The 26,759-nt window shown below is 40.6% G+C and overlaps 2 protein-coding genes across 2 annotated transcripts in view; one reads left to right on the forward strand and one right to left on the reverse strand.

Moving 5' to 3' along the window:
* The window catches only part of mettl24 (methyltransferase like 24), a 39,000-nt gene extending 28,765 nt beyond the window's left edge, over window positions 1-10,235 (forward strand). The window contains exons 4-5 of the mRNA XM_014472707.2: window positions 5,211-5,430; window positions 8,634-10,235. Of these exons, the coding sequence (XP_014328193.1) occupies window positions 5,211-5,430; window positions 8,634-8,987 (574 nt within the window). The 3' untranslated portion in view covers window positions 8,988-10,235. The remainder of the gene's footprint in view (window positions 1-5,210; window positions 5,431-8,633) is intronic.
* A 936-nt stretch (window positions 10,236-11,171) lies between these two features.
* Window positions 11,172-26,689, reverse strand: cdc40 (cell division cycle 40). Its single transcript, XM_005809561.3, has 15 exons — window positions 26,491-26,689; window positions 26,075-26,161; window positions 24,789-24,918; window positions 24,630-24,716; window positions 24,377-24,516; window positions 23,813-23,909; window positions 23,517-23,656; window positions 23,041-23,115; window positions 22,249-22,294; window positions 20,585-20,686; window positions 18,807-18,922; window positions 17,778-17,911; window positions 15,574-15,650; window positions 12,491-12,635; window positions 11,172-11,706 (listed from the first exon to the last, which is right to left on the reverse strand). The coding sequence occupies exons 1-15, from the start codon at window positions 26,680-26,682 to the stop codon at window positions 11,529-11,531; spliced, it is 1,746 nt and encodes a 581-aa protein (XP_005809618.1). The 5' UTR covers window positions 26,683-26,689; the 3' UTR covers window positions 11,172-11,528.
* Window positions 26,690-26,759: the final 70 nt, after the last annotated feature.

A 26,759-nucleotide genomic window follows, 5' to 3' on the forward strand; every position in this document is an offset into this window, starting at 1 on the left:
GGGAAGTTAACAGAGAGAGAAAATAAGTAATGTATGGCTCTTACAAGCAGCAACAAGTACAAAAAAGTAACATAAAAGAAACAGGAGTAACCAAGGAGAGTCACAAAATTTTCTCTACCGTAAACATCCTTCACACTTGTATTTCTTCCCATATCTTTGTGTGAGCTAATAAAGTCAGGTCTGTACCAGAAATATTCAGTTGAGATTATGGTTAGAGTATTGTTCACTTAATTTATACTCATGTAAAAATGCTAAATTACTACAATCAACAACCTCTGTCTTACGATGTTAAAATTTGATCTAAGAAAGTAAGTTTGTAACTCATCCCATCTACACTAAGCCAAAAGGAATTAGTGGGTATCTGCTGTAAAAATCCTAAACATTCACATAGTCAATTTTTAGCTTCTCACAATATTTCGTACAGATGTTTCTGATCCTCAGAGAGTAAGGCTTTGAAAACATGGTCATTTTATGGGCTGTCCCCATGATTTTGATTTTAAATGAAAAATGAAATGAGTCAACTGTCAGAACAGACAGTTTTGCCCTCTTTGGAAAGAAATACTTTAGAGATCATTTTAACAGAAACGTGTCATGCTTTTCCAATTTCCATCCATCCATCCATCCATCTTCTTCCGCTTATCCGAGGTCGGGTCGCGGGGGTAGCAGCTTCAGAAGGGAGGCCCAGACTTCCCTCTCCCCAGCCACTTCTTCTAGCTCCTCCGGGGGAATCCCGAGGCGTTCCCAGGCCAGCCGAGAGACATAGTCCCTCCAGCGTGTCCTGGGTCTTCCCCGGGGCCTCCTCCCGGTGGGACGTGCCCGGAACACCTCACCAGGGAGGCGTCCAGGAGGCATCCTGACCAGATGCCCGAGCCACCTCAACTGGCTCCTCTCGATGTGAAGGAGCAGCGGCTCTACTCTGAGTCCCTCCCGGATGACTGAGCTTCTCACCCTATCTCTAAGGGAGAGCCCAGCCACCCTACGGAGAAAACCCATTTCGGCCGCTTGTATCCGCGATCTCGTTCTTTCGGTCATGACCCAAAGCTCATGACCATAGATGAGGGTGGGAACGTAGATCGACCGGTAAATCGAGAGCTTCGCTTTTTGGCTCAGCTCTCTCTTCACCACGACGGACCGGTACAGCGCCCGCTTGACAGCAGACGCTGCGCCAATCCGCCTGTCGATCTCCCGCTCCCTTCTTCCCCCATTCGTGAACAAGATCCCGAGATACTTAAACTCCTCCACTTGGGGCAGGACACCCCCCCTGACCCGGAGAAGGCACTCTACCCTTTTCCGGCTCAAGACCATGGCCTCGGATTTGGAGGCACTGATCCCCATCCCGGCCGCTTCACACTCGGCTGCGAACCGCTCCAGCGAGAGCTGCAGATCACGATCTGATGAAGCCAAAAGGACCACATCGTCTGCGAAAAGCAGAGATGAGATCCTAAGGCCACCAAATCGGACCCCCTCAACACCTTGGCTGCGCCTAGAAATTCTGTCCATGAAAGTGATGAACAGAATCGGTGACAAAGGGCAGCCCTGGCGGAGTCCAACTCTCACCGGAAACGAGCCCGACTTACTGCCGGCAATGCGGACCAGACTCTGACACCGGTCATACAGGGACCTGACAGCCCGTATCAAAGGGCCCGGTACCCCATACTCCCGGAGAACCCCCCACAGGGCTCCCCGAGGGACACGGTCGAACGCCTTCTCCAAGTCCACAAAACACATGTAGACTGGTTGGGCGAACTCCCATGCACCCTCCAGGACCCTGCCGAGGGTGTAGAGCTGGTCCAGTGTTCCACGACCAGGACGAAAACCACACTGCTCTTCCTGGATCTGAGGTTCGACTATCCGACGGACCCTCCTCTCCAGGACCCCTGAATAGACCTTGCCAGGGAGGCTTAAGAGTGTGACCCCTCTATAATTGGAGCACACCCTCCGGTCCCCCTTTTTGAACAGGGGGACCACCACCCCAGTCTGCCAATCCAGGGGAACTGCCCCCGATGTCCATGCGACATTGCAGAGTCGCGTCAACCAACACAACCCCACAACATCCAGAGCCTTAAGGAACTCCGGGCGGATCTCATCCACCCCCGGGGCCTTGCCACCGAGGAGCTTTTTAACCACCTCGGTGACCTCGTCCCCAGAGATTGGAGAGCCCAACCCAGAGTCCCCAGGCTCCGCTTCCTCAGTGGAAGGCATGTTGGTGGGATTGAGGAGGTCTTCGAAGTACTCCGCCCACCGGCCCACAACGTCCCGAGTAGAGGTCAGCAGCACACCATCCCCACTATAAACAGTGTTGGTGCTGCACCGCTTCCCCCCCCTGAGATGCCGGATGGTGGACCAGAATCGCCTCGAAGCCGTATGGAAGTCTTTCTCCATGGCCTCTCCAAACTCCTCCCACGCCCGAGTTTTTGCCTCAGCAACCGCCCGAGCCGCATGCCGCTTCGCCCGCCGGTACCCATCAGCTGCTTCCGGAGTCCCACAGGCCAAAAAGGCCCAATAGGACTCCTTCTTCAGCCTGACGGCATCCCTCACCGAAGGTGTCCACCAGCGGGTTCGAGGGTTGCCGCCGCGACAGGCACCGACAACCTTGCGGCCACAGCTCCGATCGGCCGCCTCGACGATGGAGGCACGGAACACGGTCCACTCGGACTCCATGTCCCCCACCTCCCCCGGGACGTGTTCGAAGTTTTGCCGGAGATGGGAGTTAAAGCTCCGTCTCACAGGGGATTCCGCCAGACGTTCCCAGCAGACCCTCACAACACGTTTGGGCCTGCCAGGTCTGACCGGCTTTCGCCCCCACCACCGGAGCCAACTCACCACCAGGTAGTGGTCAGTGGACAGCTCCGCACCTCTCTTCACCCGAGTGTCCAAGACATACGGCCGCAGATCCGATGAAACGATGACAAAGTCGATCATCGAACTGCGGCCTAGGGTGTCCTGGTGCCAAGTGCACATATGGACACCCTTATGCTTGAACATGGTGTTCGTTATGGACAATCCATGGCGAGCACAGAAGTCCAGCAACAGAACACCGCTCGAGTTCAGGTCGGGCGGGCCGTTCCTCCCAACCACGCCCCTCCAGGTCTCACTGTCATTGCCCACGTGAGCGTTGAAGTCCCCCAGCAGAACAAGGGAGTCCCCAGGAGGAGCACTCTCCAGTACCCCCTCTAAGGACTCCAAAAAGGGTGGGTAATCTGAACTGTCGTTCGGCCCGTAAGCACAAACGACAGTCAGAACCCGTCCCCCCACCCGTAGGCGGAGGGATGCTACCCTCTCGTTCACCGGGGTAAACCCCAACGTACAGGCGCCGAGATGGGGAGCAACAAGTATGCCCACTCCTGCCCGACGCCTCTCACCTTGGGCAACTCCAGAGTGGAAGTATGTCCAGCCCCTCTCAAGGAGACTGGTTCCAGAACCAGAGCCGTGCGTCGAGGTGAGACCGACTATTTCTAGCCGGAACCTCTCGACCTCACGCACTAGCTCCGGCTCCTTCCCCACCAGAGAGGTGACATTCCACGTCCCAAGAGCCAGTTTCTGCAACCGAGGATCGGACCGCCAGGGTCCCCTCCCTCTGCTGCCACCCATCCCACACTGCACCCGACCCCTTTGGCCCCTCCCACGGGTGGTGGGCCCATGGGAGGGGGGGCCCATGTTTCCTCTTCGGGCTGAGCCCGGCCGGGCTCCATGGGTAAAAGCCCGGCCACCAGACGCTCGCCATCGTGCCCCCCCTCCAGGCCTGGCTCCAGAGTGGGGCCCCGGTGACCCGCGTCCGGGCGAGGGAACACCAAGTCCAAAGTTCTTGTCCATCATAAGGGGTCTTCGGGCTGCTCTTTGTCTGGTCCCTCACCTAGGACCTGTCTGCCTTGGGTGACCCTACCAGGGGCATGAAGCCCCAGACAGCATAGCTCCTAGGATCATTGGGACACTCAAACCCCTCCACCACGATAAGGTGGCAGCCCATGGAGGCTGCCACCTTATCCAATTTTTTATTTTTTATTTTTTGCTTGTATATCTTGGTTTTATTTGATGTAATTGAGTCAATACAGTAATGTATAAAGGGATTTAGCCCATGACAGATTTCCTCTATTTTTTGCTTTTCTGTCAATTTCCTTTAGACCTGTACTGTTAGCACATCACCCATATAGCACCTGTCTGACAACATGAAGTGGGCTAGGTGATCTCAAAAAAGAAACCCATCTTCCCCTGATCTGAAAAGAAATTTCAAGAACAGATGAGAAACAAAGTCACTGGAGTTTTTCTGTCTGGAAAGAGTTACGAAGCCATTTTTAAGGCTATGGGACTCCAACAAACCACGGTGAAAGAGTCGCCAGCCTACTATTATTACCACTAGTGTGACTCAATGACCCATTCAGAAGTTTTTAAAGGAAACCTAAAGCAACATCTGAATCACAGTATGGCCTATCTTGCATCAGTCAATGTCAGTGTACAGCCAGGTATTGTAAATCGACCACAACAAAAGAGATTTAAAGAAACAGCAGCATTAGGGCAGCCGAAAAGGCCTGACTCAACAGCATAAAGCCCTGACTCACATTTTTCAAATAATAATAATAAAAACTTATTAAGGGCTGCACAGTGGCGCAGTTGGTAGCACTGTTGCCTTGCAGCAAGAAGGTCCTGGGTTCGATTCCCGGCCAGGGTCTTTCTGCATGGAGTTTGCATGTTCTCCCTGTGCATGCGTGGGTTCTCTCCGGGTACTCCGGCTTCCTCCCACAGTCCAAAAACATGACTGTCAGGTTAATTGGTTTCTCTAAATTCTCCCTAGGTGTGAGTGTGTGTGTGCATGGTTGTTTGTCCTGTATGTCTCTGTGTTGCCCTGCGACAGACTGGCGACCTGTCCAGGGTGTACCCCGCCTCTCGCCTGGAACGTAGCTGGAGATGGGCACCAGCAACCCTCCCGACCCCATTAGGGACAAGGGTGAACAGAAAATGGATGGATGGATGGATGGATGGATAATAATAAAAACGATTTAATAAGACTTAGGAAAATATTGTTGACCAACAAGAAAGATGTAAATCATTGAGAAGAAATGGATCTCATTGCATCTGGTGTAAATCTGACAGTCAAGCTATCCCTTGTTTGGCAGAACTGAAGACTTGGTCAAAATACCTTCACAGTGAAAGGTTTTCTAGTAGTAATAGTTGTAATTGTGAATCTTTCTTTTTTTGGTTCCTGTGGTCTTCAGGTTGGGAGCGGATGATCACTCCATGGAGCATTTTCTTGCACAATCAGGTTGTGAGGTCCACTGCTTTGATCCTAGCCTGGAGCAACCTCACCTACAAAAAGCTGAAATGTGGTTCCACCGCATCTCTGTAGATTGGAGGGACCCCAGTCCAGCATTTGTCCCTAAAAGACAAGCAAACAAGAAACTGGCCACCATCCTTGATGACTTTGGACACAGAGACGTAAGTGGCAACACAGCTTTATTTGTTTATTTAGCTTTACAGTATTTATTTATTTTGTTGTTTCAATGTTATTTGGGTGTTGCGTGCAAGTACTGATCCATTCATGCACCTCACCATAAATTATCCCTCATTATGATTCCTCTCCTGGGTGTCTGACTCAAGATCCAAGGGAACATCCTACCATTAATGAGTCCATGTTGCTCCTAAATCTGATCTCGCTTAATGGTACCACTTCAAAAACTCACAGGGCTGAGGGTTCTCTTGCTCCTCAGATAAGGATTTGCATACATGACCATTAACACACAACTTCATACCCACTAATAAACTAATAAACATACCTAGAAATCACTTACAGGTCATGTGCAAGGAATTTCATCACCTACAAGAAATTGAATGGACTACATTAGTATTCCACCTTACTTTCTCTTATTTTTGTCCATAATCCTGCCTAGCCAAGAAATCTGCCAGAAGACAAGTACTTTTTCACATCACTGTGTTGCTGCAATTCCAGTAGTGTTACATTAATGACTAATGAATTGCATATTGCCTGCTCATGCTGGTACTTTTGTATTATGAAGTAAGTAACCCCTGTTAACCCACTCCTATTTTTCTTTTATAGGCTGGCAGCTGAAAGATTTAAATTTAAAGATGACTCTTGGCTAGAAAGCCCCTTCTTAAATATAGATGCAGTTTTTATCCTAGTTCAACTCCAATTTCAACTCATTTTCTGGAATCTGCCAGTTTATTGTGATGATTCAGTTTGTGAAATGCACAAATATAACATTGTCGTTGTGTGTAGTGTGTGGGTGGGCACACTGTGCTGGTTTACTGAAGACAGTAGTCAACCTATTTTAAATGCAGGACCATGCACACGTCCTCATAATGAGATTTTAATGTGAGTACTTGGTGTGCCAGCGGAGCAAGCAAAGGCACTAGCAGAATTGTTCCCTCTCAAAAGGTTCTGCCAGACCCCTAAGACCAGAAACAGTCACTCAGAAAGGTTAACATATGCATTTGTGCTGCCTGGAGCATTGATCTGCAATGGGTAAAAACTGCACAAACGACTCATTTACGGAGCTCTGATGACCAACTGAGAAAAAACACTCACAACAACTCACAAAGAAACAAATGTCAGTTGCCGAATATCACATCTTGTCTGGAGAAAAGAACTGCGTATTGGATATTTAACTGCACTATAAGCCAATAAAATTACGTTATCAGGACTGCCCATTCCTCCAACCAGACATGAGGTGACCAATCAAGTATTTCTTATACCTGCTCCTCACTTTGCAAAGACATGTTTTTTTTTCCCTTTTTCACTTTTACACATCTGGTTTAAATTTATGCCTGTTCACCAAACTTCTACAGAACTCGATAAGAAGATGATAAGGAAATTTATTACTTCAAATAAAGTATTTTGACAACTTTAAGATTCTACAAGGTTTTCTGGTATTTTTTTTTTCTCCCCTCCAGGGGGTCTTTTGTGGGCTTTAGTGTTCCTTATATGAAAGTAGGCTGACAGGAAAGGGGGAAGGAGAGGGGGGAAGACATGCAGCCAATATCGCCGGGTTCGGGAATCGAACCCACGACGGCTGTGTCGAGGACTCAAGGCCTCCAAATGTGGGTTGCGCTATCCCCTACTCCACCACAGCATGCTGTTTTCTGGTATTTTTCTTCCATTTTTTGTAACTACATCTAGAGGCTTGAAAGATCCATATCATTTTTCTTCTCTTTTTCACATTTTGTTATGTTATTTCCCTAAACTTTGATAGATCTTGTTGGAATTCAATATATCAACACCAAGTAGCTGGCACATGGAGTGAAAAGGAGGGTACACAGTTTTCAAAATCTTTTAAAGATAAAAATCTGAAAAGTGTGGTGTGAATGTGCACGTCAGTCCAAATAGTCAACACTTTGCAAACTTTGCCACCTTTCACCACAGTTACAGCCATATATACCCACCATGATGCTGCCACCATCATGTATAACAATTGGGATGATGTGTTCAGTGGAACAAAATTCTCCACAAATGTATTCATTTGTGTAATACATTGGTATTCCACCTTACTTTCTATATTTTTTTCCTCTGTACTTTTTAAGTTCACATTATAAAACATATGCTCCTCAAGTTAAAGAACTGTACTGAGAAAGGGTGAAAAACCAACTTGAGTCAAAAAAACAATGGGCAGTATTGTGCAAAATCGACTTTTTTGATCTTCACATTAGGTTATAATGTTATTCCCTCTTAAAAAACAAAACTGGAGTGTTGCCTTGACTCTTCCATGCATGCTTGAGAAATCCTTTAATCACCCGTGGCAACCATTCAGCTGTGCAAAACGCCTGGAGGGACCGAGCACCGCCTTCCTGGCGCAGCTCCTCCTCAGAACTGCAGTTTCCAAGCTTCCGAACTTCCTCCTCACAGGCAGCCGTCCCCTTCTACTCCCTCTCTCAACTCCTTCAGACTAGCCAGCAGCATGTAGCAAACACCTGTTGGAACTGTGGAGCTCATTATAAAAACTACTTCTCAGTTCAATGCTGATAAAAGCATTATTAAAGTTGTTAAGATCTAATAAACAATCATAACTACCTTGAAAAATTACAAAAAGTTTGAAGCATATATAAATAAAAGACGATTTAATACTTCTTTGCAGAGCACTTATAACTGTTTTATTTTTTTATTTAGACTTATGAAATTTTTTATTTTACACTAAGAAATGCTCAAATGTCATCTTTGGTGCATCTATAATGTCTAATTTCCTCTTCAAAGCAAAAACTTATCTTTAACTTTTAAACTCAGAAAGGTCAGAAACAGGGCAACTTTAGTAGTTTGCTAAACCTCTGATCAAACTCAATGTCCTGGAGAGATGCATTAAGCACTGAGCACGCATGAGTCTATTTACATAAATATGACCTCAGGGTACTATTAACATTCATCTTAGGAAGCAATTCCTCCCCATTCCATCCCAGCAAGCCCTGTCAAGTTGTGATTCGGCTCAATCCATCATCAGCACTGCTGAAGCAACAGCCGAGGCCAAGCTTCACTTACTCCTTTTACATCCTTTAATAGCTTTTGAATTCAATAACTCGTTGCGCCTTAGTGTTATTATTAAGCTACAATAGAACTCATTTATTATCTAGGTGTGAAAGAAATCGTTTTCTTTTTTTTTCCAAATCTTTTTTTTTTTTTTATCCCTGTGTTCTAGGTGGATGTACTAAAAGCAGACATGGAGAGCGCGGAGTGGAAGATTTTGGAGAACCTTGTTCTGGAAGGAGTCCTGGACTCTGTGGGTCAACTGCTGCTGGAACTTCACCTGCACTGGGCGGGCTTTGAGGTGGCCGGCGATGACCCGTCTGTGGTGCGGTTCTGGTTCAGCCTGCTGAAGGAGCTCGAACAAGCAGGTTTTCGCCTCTTTCACGTCCACAGCAATCCGAACAAACCTCGTCTTTTTTTACACAAGAACATCTTGAATGCCAGCAGCGCCTACACCCTGAGCTGGGTGAACGTATGGTGGAAGCCTTCATGGACGGCACATAAACATAAAAAATTAATTTTTTAGACTCTGTCTCTGGTCTGTGACGACCTCTCACACAGATGAAGTAATTACTTCCAGAGACTTTGTATTTGTTGGCTGCAGGTCAGCCTGATTTAGACATGCTTGAAGCCTGGCTCACAGCCAGCCGTTCCCTCTTCATAAACATCTACAGCCAAAAGACCACACAGGTTGTACAGTGGATAAAAACATAATATAAACATAATGTTCCAAGGAGAAGGTAAATGAAAGAACCTCCCTCTTTGAAAGAGGAATATAACAAAGAAGCAATTTATACTGCCTACAAAAGGCAGTATACTATTTACAAGAATACAATCCTTCTCCAGACACTTTATAAGGTACAGCTTGCTAGTATCTTTTCCTTTTCCCTTCAGAGCATTGATTCAACAATGTGTCAGAAACATTCTTCACAGATTTTCTTGAATATTGACATGACAGCATCACACAAATCCTGCTGAGTGGTTGGCTGCACATCCATGATAGGAATCTCTCGTTCTGCCGCATCCCAAATGTGCTCTGTTGGACTGAGATTTGGTGACTGGCAGCCAGTGGAGTACACCGAGATCAGTGTTGTTAAAGAAACCAGCCTGGGAGGGTTTTAGCTGGGCAATGTGGTACTAAGTCATCCACCTCCTACCGCCTGGAAAGTGAAATCATAGTTCCATGTTATCTGACCATCTACCATCTGAATGTAATAGGTTAAGTGGTCTGATGTTTTCTTGTTTATTCTATTTGGTGAGCTTGTTTAAACTGTAGCCTCAAATTCTTGTTCTAGCTGGCTGCTACATCACCTAGTAGGGCCATCTGAGGCAGCAGCGCATCTGCTTCAAGGTTTAATATGTGATGCATTCAGGGATGGTATTTTGCATATTATCGTCATTTGAGATACTCTGCCTTGCCATCCATCTTGGGCCAATTTTCCTCTGCCATCAATGAGGTGTCATTGTCCAAACATATCCTGTGGATTTTTCTAATTTATCAAGTCATTCTTCTCAAATCACTCCCGCTTGTGGCAAGGAACATTATCGTGCTTAAATAGGACACTTCCAGAGGTAAGCATAGTACCCAAAAATTGTACTCAAGTAAGAGAAGAACTACTTAAACATATTTTTACTCAAGTAAAAGTAGAAAGCAGCCTTCCAAGAAATTACTCAAGAGCAAAACCATAAAAAGGTCTACACAAGTACTGAGTAACTGATAAAATTATCAATCATTTAATATTAAAAAATTACATCATCAGATGGACCAAATATAAAGTGGAAATTTTGGTAATTTAAGGACAAAAAGGACAATAATTCATACAAGTAGCAAAAACCTATAAAACTTCAACAAAAACTACAGGTGTGTTTAATTGTAGCAAGTAGCGACAAGTCATAATAAAATTACTCAAGTAAACGTAAAAAGCACAGCATAGTAAAAATACTCCTAAGAGAACATTTAAAAAAAAAAAAATTACTAAGTAAATGTAACTGAGTAAATGTAGCTAGTTACTACCCAACTTCGGCCACTGCCAACAGGTGATGTTTCCATTAATGAGGGTAAATAAAAGGTCAAATGAAAAATCTGGAGAATGTGGCAATTCCTTTTATATGCTTAATTGGAATAATTAATTACTAAAAAAAATGTTACTTTTTTCCCCTTATAAATTTCTTCTACTTTTATGAGATTTAGATTCTTTTGCAAGTGGGTAAAATAAATATTCCAATAGTTTATTGGCACAAACCAGACTTTTAAGTGCTTTCCACAACTTTTTCAATTGAGGTCAATTTACTCTGATCCCCAGAACCAGAACCAGACATGCTCTCTCTCATTCGGAATGTGTAAAGACAGACATCTGGGGTTTTATCTTTATTCTTTTTCCTCTTACATCACCGCAACAACCCAACGTTTATCTGAGTTCACGTTGCTGGTTTGTTGTCATTTCTCCTCCTGATCCTTTAAAACGCTTTGAGTTGCTTTGCTGCTCAAAATGTGCTGTAGAAATAAATTTGCCTTGCGTTAGGTCAGGGGTCAGGCTCAGGGTAAAGGGAATTTTGTGGGTCTAATTTCTAGATCTAGAATAAAATATCAAATCACACCGCTGTTGAGTGCAGATCAAGATCAAATGTTACACACGCTCAGTTTATACTGTATATCTTTTCCTGACTGTGTTTGATGATGGTTAAAGAAATACACTTTGCACCACAAATCAGTTTTGATTTCTAAAATAGGAAATGGGTAGAATGTTTATTTCCACAAAAGGATGTTTAGATGATTAAAAACACTTTGTAGAACAAGACATTTAAAAAAGAACACAGAACACTACTACAAATAGAAAAACGTGTGTCGACCCTATAATATTTCTTTCGCCATATCATTGTTAAAGATTCCAATATGCTCATTCTTGTACACACACAATATAATATGTACATATTTGAGCTCTTATCTCAAGATACAAAAATACACTTAAACAAATAGACTGGATACCAGCCTGTTGGCTTTCACTCAAAATTATTTAATAAAGTCCAAGAATCACTGACTTCTGCACATAATTTTAGACGCCATCAGTTAGTCCCAGAGTTTGATCTGTCCATCCCAGCCACAGGTGATGACCTTCGAGGTTTCGTGCGGATGCCACAGAGCACTGATGCAAACTTTGTCGTGAGCCTTGATCCTGTGATAGAGCTTGGTGGTCTTCCAGTCCCAGATGTTCAGCTTTCCATCTGCATCCCCCGATACCACATAGCTAGAAGAAAAAAAACAGTTCAGTTGGAGGGTAAAGGTGGAATACGTGGCTTTAAAATCTAGTCTTTTTTGGTCAGAAGTTGTGGTGCTGCAATGAATAATGACAGGAAGTTGGAGCACCTGTAAACCAATGTGGGCAGTGTTGGGTGAGACATGGACAAAAATTAAATCAAAAGGAAGCTGGATTGCCAAAGTTCATGTAATTATAGATTTTTTTTCTTCTGAGCTCTTACAAAACAAATTAATAAGGAAGCCTTATAGTAATAAAACCCTCTGTTGAAATGTTACATTTATAGATAGACTGTTACCTGTAACTACTACTGTTATTTTGACTTTGAGGTGGACTAAAATAAAAATCTAAAATAAATACACACTGAATTTAATATTTTATTTCTGCTTATTAGATAAAAGTGTATCATAAACCCTGTACTTCATACAGCCATTTTCTGTGGCACCTATTAAACTGCAGGAACAGCATGATGGAAAATTTCAGTAGACAATGATTTTATAAAAGCTTGCTACTGTATATGCTTAATAGCCTTGCCAAGATATCAGTACCTATTTTGGCCATGTAGTAAGTTTGTCTTAAAGTCTACTTTCTCTGTTTTTAGATGGGCAGTACATTTAAACATTACCATGACAGTTTTTTGGTTTGGTTTTTTGTTTTTTTTTAACTGCTGTACTTTCATTAATTTATTCATAGGTTTTATTTGTCATTGATATTTGTAAAAACTTCTTCTGGTTTCCGTGAAGGTACCATTGCGTTCAATCAGAAAACACCCTACCTCATGTCTGGGGAGAAATCCACTTGGCAGGCGTAGCCGGCTACCATGTGACCTTTGAAAATTTTCTTTTTGTTCAGTCTGAAGCGATTCTGGGCTCCAAAGATAAGAATCTGGTTGTCCATGGACTGGCACGCCAGCCATTTACCTGAAATTAGAAACAAGCATGTGTAAACAACGGGAGAAACTCGTCTTTCCCAAGCACAGTTTAAAAGTGTCGTCAATGCAGCACAAGATGTTTAAAACTAAGGGGGGAAAAATGTTTATTATTAAGTGAAGTAGCATTAAAGCTACAAGATTGTACAGAACATTTTAAATTGCCTGTTAGCTCACTACTTGGCCTCATTTGCATGGCTCTGTACAGCCAGAGGTCTAACAAGCAGACACTGAGATCTTTGATGTTGTACTTTTATGCCATTGCCAGTCTAGTTGTAAACCTGGCATCTAAATTCAGGACTCAAACATTTTAGCTAGAAAAACAGCAAAAACTTGACTCAGGGATAAAACTTTTAAAATAAAAGGAGGACAGTTCCCCAAGAAGGGCATGGACCCATCATTCTACCTTCATTAAATTAGAAAGATTGAAGCAATTTTAGAAAATTAGGAAGGCTTTCTCATCATTAGGTGCTCAATTATAATCTGTTTCGCGCTGTGTTTCAGCTCTTGACATGACGACAGTTTCAAGTCACTACACAGCAAAGGGAAGCAGTAAATCACTTTCAGAGCGTCACACAACTCACTGCACCTCTTAACAGGAACATGATTATTAATGAGGTATGAAAGCAAGGTATCCAGTCAGTGTGTACGTGCGTGTTACATTCCTCTTCAGAAAAAAAAAGAAGCTTTAAAAAGCCCCAAAATGTCTACTGTAATAGGAACAGGAGAGCAAAAACAACTTTTAGTGAAATAGGAAGACGCAGGGGACTCAAAAGAACAAGAGACTGTAGATGTGGCGCGAGGGGGGGCTAGGTGTCATTTAAGCGTAAGAGAAAATTGAATAATTTCCCACTGAGAAGACATTCATTATTCACACGCTGAGGAAAAACAAACCATGTTGGGACAAATACAAACTTCAACCAGAAGGAGGAAAGGGAGTAAAAGAGAACATGAAGGGAAAGGGATTCAGGCAGGTGGAGAAGAGAGAGAAAAAGCTGAGTAAGGCCCTAGCTGAAGATGATGGGCTGCAACACAGAGCCTATTAATTGGAAAACCAAGAGCTGGAGTTAAAGTGGAATGTCCATTTCTGTTAGTGTTCCTGATACAACTTGGTTGCTGTCAGATTCAGTTTCTATTCCCACTCAAAGCTTTGCAAACAAAATAGAAAAAGGCAAGATTAATCTAACCTAGTGTGCAAAATCTGCATAATAACCCCGAATGCCCTTGTCACACATCTTGATCTGTTCTTAATAAGCATCTGACAACATCAATATTCAGTACAACTGAGACACAGTGCCAGCAGCAAGCCTGCACTACATAAATCATAATACTAATTTCCAACATGCCTGGGCTCAATAGATCTGCCCATAAGGAATAGACTGACATTTGGAAAGACGCGCTTCTTCACTTCCTTGGCGGGTTCTAATGGGAACATCAATAACGCGTTCAGATCTGTATGTTAATTATGACGCTAAACCGAGGAAACAGTTTGCTTATCGCTGCAAAAAAAAAAAGGGGGGGAGAAAGAGAAGCAGCAGGTCTGGGTCTGTTGGTCAAAAAAAAATTCCCTATCAGCACTTTTAAATGTTTGTAGTTTAGATGCTTTAGGTGGACGGGTACATCTGGGATTTAAATGCTTTACGATTTTATGTCTTGGTGTATCAGTGGACCTTAATAAATCAGTGTCATTTTAAAGTTTCTTTAATTTGTAATTTAGTTCTAAAGTGAAACTCCTGTTATATAGATTCATTGCATACACAATATGATTCTTTTCAAGCACTTGTCTACTTAGTCAGGGCTTGTTCTGCATGAATAATTACAGCACCATACTTTGTGACATAGAGGTGATTGGCCTGCGGTTCTGCTGAGGTTTTAAGGAAGCCTGGGTTGCATTCATCCCTATTGCTTATGCACCCTTCTATAACAAGTTTTCTTTTCACTTACTTGTATGCTTGGATTAGTGTATGAAAGAGTTAGCCTCTTTTAGTGGGTATCAATTAGGGATGGGCAATAAATCAAAATATATATATATATTGTGATAAAAATACATCATCAATACAAAAAGAAAATATTTCCAATAGAATTTCACTGAACTCTGGTCCAGAACCACACAGCATTCTGGGGGATGTAGTCAGAGGAAAAGCTTTAGTAGCTCAACCTCTCACGACCAGGTGGCATCAATTAACTCACTCACTCATTGGTAACCTAGCAACAACCCATTGAGTAACCTGTGCAGCAGGAGCTCATAAGTGCTTATAAAGAAAAGACAATGATGCGGAGTGAAAAGAGAAAATGAGTGCAACAGCTCATAAGAAAATTGTACATAAAACAGGAAAGGTGACATCACCAGTTCATATATTTAAAGCAGAAAACAAATCAATACAAAACAAATAATTATAGACAGATGTGAAACACATTCATTGTGACTTCTGTCATATCGTCCAGCCCCAGTCTCAATATCTGCCAGCTTGACAAATGACAAGTCAGCAGTCTTCTGTAATATTGTACAACACTTTGGTATTATCATTTCGTAATCATGACAATGAACAAAACATACGGCCCTTCCCAGTGCCAAATAATATGGTTTGCAACAGATGCAGAGGTCTTTGTTTATAGCAATTCACAAAGTTTGTAACCAGGTGGGAAGCTTCAGTCTGAGAAACTCAGAAATCCAGTCTACTAACAATACAGAAACAACCTCAGCAGGCTTGGAGACCAGAAACTCTTTAGACTGGCTCAGTTTATACCAACTTGTTCTTCAGATCTCATGCTGTTTTACTCCTCTGAGAAATGGCCAACCTTGGGCAGTATGAATCTACATCAGTGTGATAATGTAGATTTGTATTCCCTCGAGTCCTCCGCTCTATGCTGCAGTTTGTGTGTATTTGAGTTTTTTATTTTGTTTTTATTGCAATAATCAGGCGACTCACCATTGGGAGATAGAGTCACAGCTGGCATGGAGTGCATACTGGGCTCAGCGATGTACTTGAAGTCCACAGGGATGTCCCTGAAAGACACAAAGCCTGGTGATCCCATATGACGACGGATTAAACACCGGTTCAGCCTCCATAACCCCAAAGGGAAACAGTTAATAAACCTCTCTGTTAACCTCTGCTGTTCTATCTGTGAGCTTGAAAATACTTAACACCGACAGCAAAACAGCAGCTGTGGAACAGCAAAATTATCAGTCTAGTTAGAGCACGTAAATATCTGAATAAAATCTGAAAGCTTTTGATGTTGAACCATGACTGTACAAGCAACCGATTATTTACAAAATCCTTATTTGCTCTCCTCACGCTGTCGCCAGTCCTTTCATGCTCTCTCTGTTTGTCTGCTTTGGCAGAGATGTGCAACTATTTGATCTTAATTGGTTTGAAGCATCTTTCACATTTACAGCTCTCTGTGTTTGTCTCCGTCATTATGAATGGAAAGGGCTTTGCTTGGTCATTGGGAAAGTATTAAAAAAATAAAGTTACTCAATGTCACTAATGTCTCTCTGTGTCTTTCTCAGCACATTCGCATCGGAAGTGTGCTTAAGAGCTTTAATCCTGAACTGATCCTGCCATCTGTTTACACTGAGTTATATCAGTCTTCTAATGTGATGGGGAACAGCTGGATTTAAATGAAAGCAGTTTCACCAAACTAATAAGAGGGAATAAGAAAGTAAAAGATGGGAAACATTATTTCTGGAAGAGAACTCTAAGATTTTTATTACATAACAATTTAAGAACTACAGGAATTCTGAACTTAATTATGTCATAACTATTATTTACTTTATTTAATTACATGAACAATTTAAAAAAGTACAGAAATAGACACTCTCCTATGTCAAATGAACCAATAATCAATGTAACATTTTGATTTTAATCCCCTAAACATAAAAATAAACACATTTAGGAAATATAACTTTATTGTCTGTTTAACTTTCTACTTATTTATATACATTTGATAATTTTGTTTAAATTACAAAAATAAATTCTTAAAATATAATTTATGACGGTACTGGAAATCTGAACAAGGAGTATGAGGTGTTTTAGGACTCAAATTAAATTCAACAAGTAAAGTTTTTGAAGTCCTGTGGTAGAGCTGTAGAGACAAATGGAACAACAAATACAATTTATGTCTAAGGGACATTATTGACTAATAAACGTGTGTTTACAGTGAGAAGACACCAAGATTTTTATAAGGATCTGGTCCATAGTAAAAATTGAGCTGGAAAGTTTCTTGCTTAAAAGGCTAATTTAAACTGAATTAAACCAGAGAAACCATGGAAGACAGAGAAGTTTGCTGACCATAAATTGCAACAGTTATTTTCATAACTTTATTTATTTTTTTCCTCAGGTGCATGTTAACAAATATTAAGCTAAACTCTCAGATTGATTATCCTAAAAACCTTCATCTATACTTGTTCCCTAATCATAAACCACTGCTTTAGATTAATTTATTTCCCAGACACATCTGATGTATGTAAATATATTAAAAAAAAAACATGTAAGCTTAGATACATATAGGTATTTACGTCTTGTGGATTTTTAATCTGTAAATCTGTGCCCAACCTTTCTCTTCAGTCAATATGCGTCTTCTGGCCAATTCAAATAATTGTCAGGCAATTAATCTGGTCAACAACTCGTTGATTTACTCCCACAGTTTTGTCTCCCAGGAGACAATGTGGAAAACAGACTCTCAGACTACAGCTGATTGGCTTCTTCTGGTCTTTTCAAGATCCACATTTGCTCTCTGTTTCTAAATTTAAAAATATAGAAGATTTTTTTTATGCAGTTGGAAAAAGAAACTAGGAGGTTCTTAGCACTAAAAATATAAAGCAGAGGATAAAACTCCTTATTCTAAATATTAAGGCCTTATATAAATATTTACAATCTTTGAGACGGAAACAGCAGAGCTTGTTTATATCCCCATAGACCCTGGAGCCAATAAACATATCATTGTTGGTGGTCTGTCTTGACTGTTTGCTGACACCAAACAAACCAGGACACATTAGCATTGCAACAACAAAAATAAAAGTGAATATTAATAGGGATTTCATAATCAAGAGTTCATATTCTGGTTAAGGATATTGAAAATGGAGCATTTAAGACAAAGATACCGCATCCTTTAATTTGTAGTCTTTACTCACCACTCCCAGACTCGCAAACTCTTATCGTCTGACGTGCTGACAAAGCGGCGATTTTCGTCAACAAAGGTGATGGTGTTGACAGCACCCAGGTGGCGATCGTACTCCTGAACCACCTCGCTCGTCCTGATGTCCCACTGTCCAGCAAACATGAGCAGAAAGCAAAACAGAAACCAGGGAAGTAAACACGCAAACCCCAAACAAGTCTAAACAAACAGGATGATCTGAACAGCCAAGGAAGAATCAACCATAATAAAAAAGTGTCAGAATACATTTTTCTAAGCCAAGAGAAGATCAGATGGATGACTGTGGGAGTTTCCTCCTTTGAGGAAATATTCAATCTGTGTCAGCGCTGAGAAATTGTTCAACTACAGTGAAGTGATGACAGCGAATAGCAATGAAACGGCCTCGGATTTGAACATCAATATATTTTTGGAGAAGATCTTGCATGAATTAAGACGTAAAAAAGTTTCCACGCAGATGCTCCCACCCCCAGGCAAGAAAACAAACAAAAAACATGCATGCAGTTCTGTCCAATTTCATTTGTGCTCTTTTATTTAAATCCTCCCCTTGAGGCCAGCAGCCATCTGTGCTCGTCGCCCAGAGGACAGCTGCATGATTTAACGTTAGCCCCGATTGAGATAACAAATGCAGTTCATACCGATAGTTAGGGAGCAGAGCTGGTGCTTTCTTTTTATATATCTTTTAATAGTCTATTCTTAGAAGAAATATATATAAAATCCTTCAGCTCCATTTGTCCTCAGGATGTTATGACCACACAAACTTTTATGTGATGTGATGGTTGCACTACATTACACTGTTTTCTTCACTGCTTGTGTGCAGCTTGTGATTAATGACTTGCTCTAGTCCTGTCATCCACTGATCCCCCTGCAAGTTCCACACAGATATGTACACAAGTGCTGAAGTTTGAGAGAGAAGTGTAGTTCATGCTCCTGTGAGCTCAGGCTCAAAACATGGAAACTGTAGTGCATCTGCCCTGCCGACACAAGCAGATTGCTCGCTGTCCTTTACCTGAACAATCTTCTTATCCGACATCCCAGCCACAAAAAGACTCTGCTTGTCCTCATCCGGATTGAACTTGACGCAGTAGGGTACCTTCCTGTTTGTGAAGCGAGAGATACACTGCCCTGTGGAGAGGTAAGTAAATTGAAAGTCAGGGTTCCAGAAAAATCCATTGTTTCTTCTTTTTTTCTTTTCTCCATTAAGGCACACTAAAGCTGTCCACAACTTAAAGGACACAGTCTGCAACTTTTATTGCTGTGGAGCTCAATCCGCAGGAGGAGCGACAAGTCAGCTGGAAAACAGAAAATGCTGTTTACTTCTGGTCATTCTGCGAGGAAGATAGTGTGCTGAAGGAATACAAAACTGCAATGGGGACTTTTCAATCAAATCTACCTGCTACTGGGACAGAGTTAGATAAATGATCTCTATCACACAGAAATCAACAAAACAGACAACAATTTAAGAAATATCATTTTTTAAACAAATCAACAAGTGGGGGATTAAACTCTTTTCTGCCCTCTGCTGGAGAAGCATTCTTCAACTTAAAGGGGTGTCAAATTTCAACAGAACAGAGGGAGGACGTAAAGAGTATTCACTTTACACAGAGACATAGACAAAGATAGCTGTTTGTTTGCTATTTAGTTCAATCAAGACTCAGTCTAAAGGTAAAAGCTAACAAAATGCGTTTCACAGCAATAAATGTCAAAAGTGCTTCCTGGCGGTGTCTGCACCACATGACAAAGCAACATATCTGTTCAGCCATCTTAAATCGGAACTTGGACTGGTCTATAAACAACAAATTAGAGATGCACCGATTCGATATTAATATCTGTATTGGTCCCGATACTGTAAGAAATTCTAGATATAAGTGACAATGTGACCGATCCGTAAGGGCAGATCTATTCAGTCTACTTCTATGCTTAGTGCTCTGAACAATGGAATGCTTTATTATTTACCGGTATTATACATTATATTTAGAATTCACAATTGCACTTTCTGAAAAATTTGGAAGAAGGTTTGTTGCAGTTTATTTTTACATGTTTGACCAAGATAGTCAACCTATTGTTTTTGTCAATTTCTTAATTATTTATTTTATATTGACTTCTAATTCCACAGACTGAACAAATGAATGTTGTGTTTTTACATGTTAGACCAAGCTTGTGAAGATATTGGTGTACTTAAGTGGTAAAGAGTAATCAAATATTTTTTTTAATTCAGTACATTTATGTCTGAAACGTTTAAAGTCAATTCAGCACTTTTCCCATTTTCCTATTTTATTTCTCAAAGTTTTAAATTTACTTCCACTGTAAATATTTTTGCACTGAATTGTTGATTTAATTTACATTTACATTTTATTAGACTACCTCTCATTTAGTGCTGCACAGTGTCATCACAATATCCATGTGTGCAATAACACAGTCACAAAGACTTGGTAGGACATTGTATATAAAATGTAATATTCTACAAAATCCTATATTTGGATATTAAATTTCAAGTGCCAAAAATCCAAATTCTACTTGTGGGGGATTCAATAAGAGGTTGTCAAAGAAAATTGTGACAAAATACATTGTTCTTTTTGTGTAATTGATACATTGATTCCCTCAAATCCGTGGATTAGTCAAGATTTCAATTAGGAATGTACAATATATTGGGACTAGCATCCACATCAGTCGATATCAATCAATTTTTAACATAGCGGTATTTCCCTGAAATACCGATTTGGTTCCTCCAAATGAATCTTGGTAAACAGAAGCAAAATGTGTAGAGATGTAAGAGATGGAGCTTACCTGTCTCAGAGTCCCACAGTTTAAGGTAGCGGTCGTATGCAGCACTGAGGAACTGAGTCCCACTGTTGTTGAAGCAAATGTCTCGCACTGCTTTGCTGTGACCTAATACACAACAAAATTGAAGCAATTATAAGCATACAACTACCTCAATAAAATCATATTTTTACACTCAACAAAGATGACTTATTGCTTTCTGGCAAAATTATTCCATGATTCCACATGGGGAAGATGAGGAAGGGAAAATGTTTAGCAGAGCCTAATGAGGGAAAGGCTAAAACAAAAATTACAAGCCATAATTACGTCTTCAGTGTTTGCATGCTCTATTTTTCTTCTAATTCCTGTCTTCAACTGTCTGGCTCTTCCTCATACAGGTAGGTGATTTGACATCCCTGCAGTCTGACTATTTGCAGCTGTCTCCCTTGTTAAAAACAGCTTTTATCAGAGGTATGCTGTTTCCACAGTGATAACAGAGCCCACTGAGGCTAAGCACCTGTCTGCACTCTTCCTCTAACCAGGCCTGCTGGCAGACCAAAGGCAATAGCACCGCCACTGAAAGCCTTGCTGATGTGTGTGCAGAAACGCACATACATTACTACCACTGAAAACAGGTCACACAAGTAAGCAAATAAGCCGTGTCCCAGGCTGAATTAAAATACGAAAATATCACTGATTGATATTCATGAATTTCCCTACTCTCGCTGTTCCCTGTTCTACTAAGTGATCCTTCGGGTTGGGTGCTTCAAACCAGTCCACATTCTGTGCAGCGTTCAGTCAAAGTGGGTACTTCAAGCAGAAGTTTACAGAGCGACATATGTATTTAAAATAGAAGACCAGTAAGTTGTATATTTTAATTTATGGTAAATGTGCATGTACTGGAAAGAGTCCAATTGCTCAGAAAAATATTACAACTTCAGAATAGAAAAATAAATATTACATAGCTGATCATTAAATGCAGAGCAATGTTAATATTCACCCAGCAACATAACTAAATACTTCTCAAACTGCATTAGATAAATTGTGTATATGTATATAAATATATATATATATAAATCTGTATATATCTAGATATCTAGACAGACAGATGGATTGATTGATTTTTATCAGTATTGCCTTACATATTGACTCTTTTGTTATTTCATTCATTAATAACTGGGTTTCCTCTCTCCCTCCACACCGCCTCTCCATGTTCTGTGCCCTCCCTTGCCCCTCGTTCCCTTCAGCCCCTGGTCTGCTGAATTATGCATGTTCTGTGAAGGAGCTGACAAGCAGAACCAAAGCTGCAAACAATCTCTATCCTGACAGTGTGCTGTCAGGGAGGAGTAGCAGAGTTTCTTGCTTGCATTAGCCTAAAAACACTCAAACCTGGAATAATAAATATTTCTCTGTATGTATAATTAAATTTAAAACACAGCATCTCTGTCAGTGGTCAGCAGATTTAAATGTTCCAGTTACGCTGAGCTCATATTTGTCACTGCCGTGCATTTCCCAAAAGGCTATGTTTATTCAGAGCTTGAGCATATTTTCTGTCAGCATGTTTGCAGATGACATGCTATTGGTCAGGAACTCTTGATGGATGCAGCACTCAAAATTACATAAAAAAAAGATTCATCACCAGTTGACAACTTTAAAATCAAACATAGATTTAACAAAAAATGCTTACTTACCAATAAATGTGCGGAGACACCTCCTCTCTCCGTAGACCTCCCACAGCTAGAGAGAATTAGACACATCGAAACATGGCCTGATCAGTACAGAGCATTTATGTGCTCAATGTTGTGCAAATTTGTACAACGCTGTGTCTTGACTAAAATAGTCAACCAAAATAATCAAATGCACTGATCAAGTTTTTCCAGGGTGAAACTAATAGCTATACCACATGAGTAAAATATGTGCTGCAGGCTGGCTGATAAAGGTTGCTCTTTTGTATCCAAGAGAAAACAAAGGAATTAACCCCATTTATACATCAAAGCACATCAAAGTATCTAATGACCTTAAACAGTTAATTAGATACAAAAAAGTGAATCAAACACATGTTTCTTTTAATGTGCTTATAGATCAAAACAGTGGAAGTTTGACATTTTCATAAAAAAACACATTTCCCACTACTGGATGAAGTCTGATTTGGTTTCTTACAGTATTTCCATTCCAAAATTTCCTACTCATACTCAATGTTTTAGACTTTTTTATCAATATAAAATGACATCATGGACATATGCACAAAACATAAGTTTGGTTTTAACATCTGTTCTTTTCTAGTCATTTAATAAAACATTGTTGGTTTCTGATTCAACATCATAGTAGAGTGATAAGTGAAAATATATTAAATTGAAAAATTTGGGTTGTATTATCCTAAGATAAATGCAGATCGTAAAATTATTAACATCTATTATCTTGAGGGTATCAAGAGTCTGTGCTGCTTAAATGACCTTCTGTTATTAGATAATTTGATAACATACCTTGATCTTGCAGTCCATGGAACAGGAGAGCAGAAGATGACCAGACCTGGGATATAATCGGATAGCACTGACACCCTGGAAATAAACAAACATGGAAAGAATGAATTTCCTTATTTATCTCTTTCTTATGATAGTATTTGTCAGTACCAATATTATACAGTATTGTACTGCGCAGTTTTGCGTTTTATCAAGCTTTTAGGTGTGACAGTTAATAACATTTACCCGAGAGGTTAATGGTTTTCAAAGTAAAGTCACACTTTACACAATAATGTGCCACACATGAATACATTTCAATTCAAAACGCTTACAAAGACTGAATAATCCAAAACAGACATGGAGACAAACACTCTCAGTGTTTCTAGCTTTCTTTTTGCATGTCAAAATTTTCAGAGAAAGAAACCATAGAAATATCAACAAAGCTCACTTTGAGGTTACTTCATTAGCAACAAACCCCCATGTTCTCCTTTTCCACTTACCTTGGTGTGTCCAGACCAGACATGAATCTGTTTCTTTGGCAGGTAACATTTATCTGGAGCATCTGCAGAGCGTAAGTTGACGCCCACATCCTGTGGAACATGGAGGTATGACCTGCCCTGGTAGTCATACATCTCTTTGACTGCAGACAGGAAGAAAGACATAAAATATGATGTTTTAAACACATTTCAAAAAAAGGAGAGAAAATTTAACTCCTCTTAGTCATTAACTGTGGAAAAATAATATTTTTGATTAATTTCACTAAAAGCCATTGAAAACATAAAAGCATCTTAATTACCATGAAGAATGGTCTTCTCTTCTCCTGGAGCCTCGTCTTCATTCCTTCCCTTCTTTTGCCTTTTAGCAGTGATCTCATTAAGTTCTTTCTGCTCTTCCTGTACAATAAAATTAATTATGAGGAAACAATCCAACAATTGTCATATTTTATATAATTACAAAGACAGGCCCGGCAAAGTGAATCAGTTTAATCTCAAATGAATGCCCGATTATGAGGGCTTTAACGTGGCTGTGTGGGCGAGTGGAGTCACAAAGCCAGTGATAAGTAGCATCTGCTGCACCAAATGTCTGATCTAATGTACAAAAATACATTAGACTGGATATAAAGGCCTTTACAGATGCCTCTCAGTAGCTGCAGAAAAACTGTCCTATTAGAAGGCCTTTAACTTCAGTGCTCCTGCTATGAATTATATTAAAGAATAAAGTACAGACAGTCTGCTTGCTAATTGTGATTAAAAAGACAATCACATATAATTTACATGTTACAAATGATCAGTAAATCATTATGTAAGCCAGCAATCAAGTTACATTAACATGTTTTCTAGCACATAAAACAATATTTCACCTCTGACGGTTTGGCCACATCTTTTTCGTCCACATATTTCGCCCATGGCCCCAGGAAGTTGTCAATCTCTCCTGCGTCCCCACCTTTGACCTTCTTCCTTTTCTCTGGCTTCTTCTGACCACTTTCAAAGACAGTCAGTCCTGGAGGAAAGAAGGATCACATAAGAGGTATTACAATTGTTTAATAATAACATATATTTATATCAAAGTTATTAAACAAACTAATGTAAAAGATAATTATTATTAATGCACACCTTTGTTTTTTTCAGCCTCTTCCACAGCACCAATATAGCTACAAGAGGAAGCTTCATGTGTGTCAACAGAAGGATCTAAAGCATAACCTACAAGCAGACAGAAGAACATTGTTAGAAAAATGGTGTGCTACCTACCATAGAGGATATAGTTCATTTTACCATAAGTAGAGAAAGTCCTCCTTTGCTGTTCAAACATAAAATCGTTGACGTGAGCAGGTTCTGCATAGCCAGACAGCATGTTCCTTGGGGCCGACATCTGCTGGGACTTATACGGATTCATTGGCCCAAACTAAATTGAAATGAGCCAACAATTATTATCATTATCATCAAAAAGTGTTGGTCTTAGTGTTACTTGGTAGCACTTAGCACAGTGCTTTCATTGATTTAAGAAAAATCATGTGTTTCTGACCAAATGGTTTTCTAGAACAAGTTGTCCTCTTTTTTGTAAAATAACATGTATTTCAATAGCAACCGACTTTGTGATTTATAGAAGAGAAAATAAAAAATGGATAAGATGGCAGAAGGATCAGGAACAAAGATCACTTCTCCTAAAAAAGAGAAATCAGAGGTCAACATGAACAAGATTTTTTTTAAAAACAGAACAGACGCTATGAACCAACCAAAGGATTTTTCAAAAGTATCTTGCCATCAAAAATAAACTAATCTGTATTCAAAGTGCAGCAGTGAAACTAATGTTTTCCCAAGAAAATATTATCTTCATAATTCACAGTGGTTACAGCAAAGCTCAGCACATCGGCTCAATTCAATATGAACTATTTTTGTACATGCAATTTTGCAAGGACTTGCCACTGTTGCTCGGACAGAAGGTGTACATATACAGGACAAAAGGACAAAAAGAATCTTGACTTTTGATTGCTAATTTATCAAATAATAATAACAGGAAAAAAATGAGAATGGAAACCAAAAGAAGCCTAATTAGAAAGAGTTATTTTGCTGCTGTAAAACTGACTATCCTGCCACATATGTTGACATGTCTAAAAATGAATTTTATATGGGTATTTTTTTGAAGGAACACCATGTCCTGTCCTGTTTTAGTAGGTAATGAACTCTCTTCTGTGTAGAAGGTCTACAGTGGGTGAAAGGTGTAAGACGTACATTGAGTTACCGTACATCATCTTTTTTACTCGGTATTCAATGGTTATCTGCCCTACAGTCATATATTTATTTAGCTGAATTAATAAGACTTAGTCTTATACATGAAGTATACATGAAGTAAGACTGATGTGAGTGAATCATCAATGCAGACTGAGCATCCGCATAGAGTAGAATGAAATTAAACAAAGCTACTACCAGGTCTCTGCTTCAACATTTAATTCCATCTTAAAAGTTTGGACATTAGCCATGAAACTCTTTTGACTTTCATGTGTGCATTTTACGTGCAAACATGTTAGTTTGTAGTTCTGTAATATATTTGTCGAACTTACCTCAGGTGCGAACATCGTTTCATATGTTGGGTTATAAGTGACTTCTTTCAGTGAAGGGTCCAAGTGTATGCCAGTCTCAACAGCCTCCTGACATGGAGACATAAATAATTAGCCAACAATGTTAACCAACTAATCTCACAGTTATAAAATACTAAACCAATGAAATTAGAAGTTGAAGGTTGTTCTCTATTTGGAAAGAAATGCGATTAACTAAACCTTGCATTACAATTAATGCTGTTGTAGTACATCCAGATATCTCCATCAGCAAAATAAAAAAGCAACAATGGTAAATGTGTAAGCTAAGCTGCTCTCCTACTCATTTTCCATTTAGTAGATGAAGTTGGCTGTATTATAGTTTAAATACAAAATCCGCCAACGTCAAGCTAACGTTAGCTAGCCTGCATCTCTTAGCTTACCTTAACAGCGACCTCCGGGGCTGAATTAAGAACAGCCAAAGACATTGTGGGTCCAGACTGCAGAGGTTTAAGGTGAGCCGTAGCATCCGGATGATCCGGATCAACTTTCTCGATACTGGTTTTGGATTCTGACTCGTTTTCGGAGTCGGAATCACTCCCGTACGAAGCGAGGGAAGCTATGGCGGCAGACATGTTGAATGTTGTGAAGTCACCGGAAGCAGGACGCGGGACATCCGCTGAAAGAAGAAAAGAGGAAACAATACGGGCAG

The sequence above is a fragment of the Xiphophorus maculatus genome, chromosome 15, assembly GCF_002775205.1.
Source record: "Xiphophorus maculatus strain JP 163 A chromosome 15, X_maculatus-5.0-male, whole genome shotgun sequence".
NCBI lineage: Eukaryota > Metazoa > Chordata > Actinopteri > Cyprinodontiformes > Poeciliidae > Xiphophorus > Xiphophorus maculatus.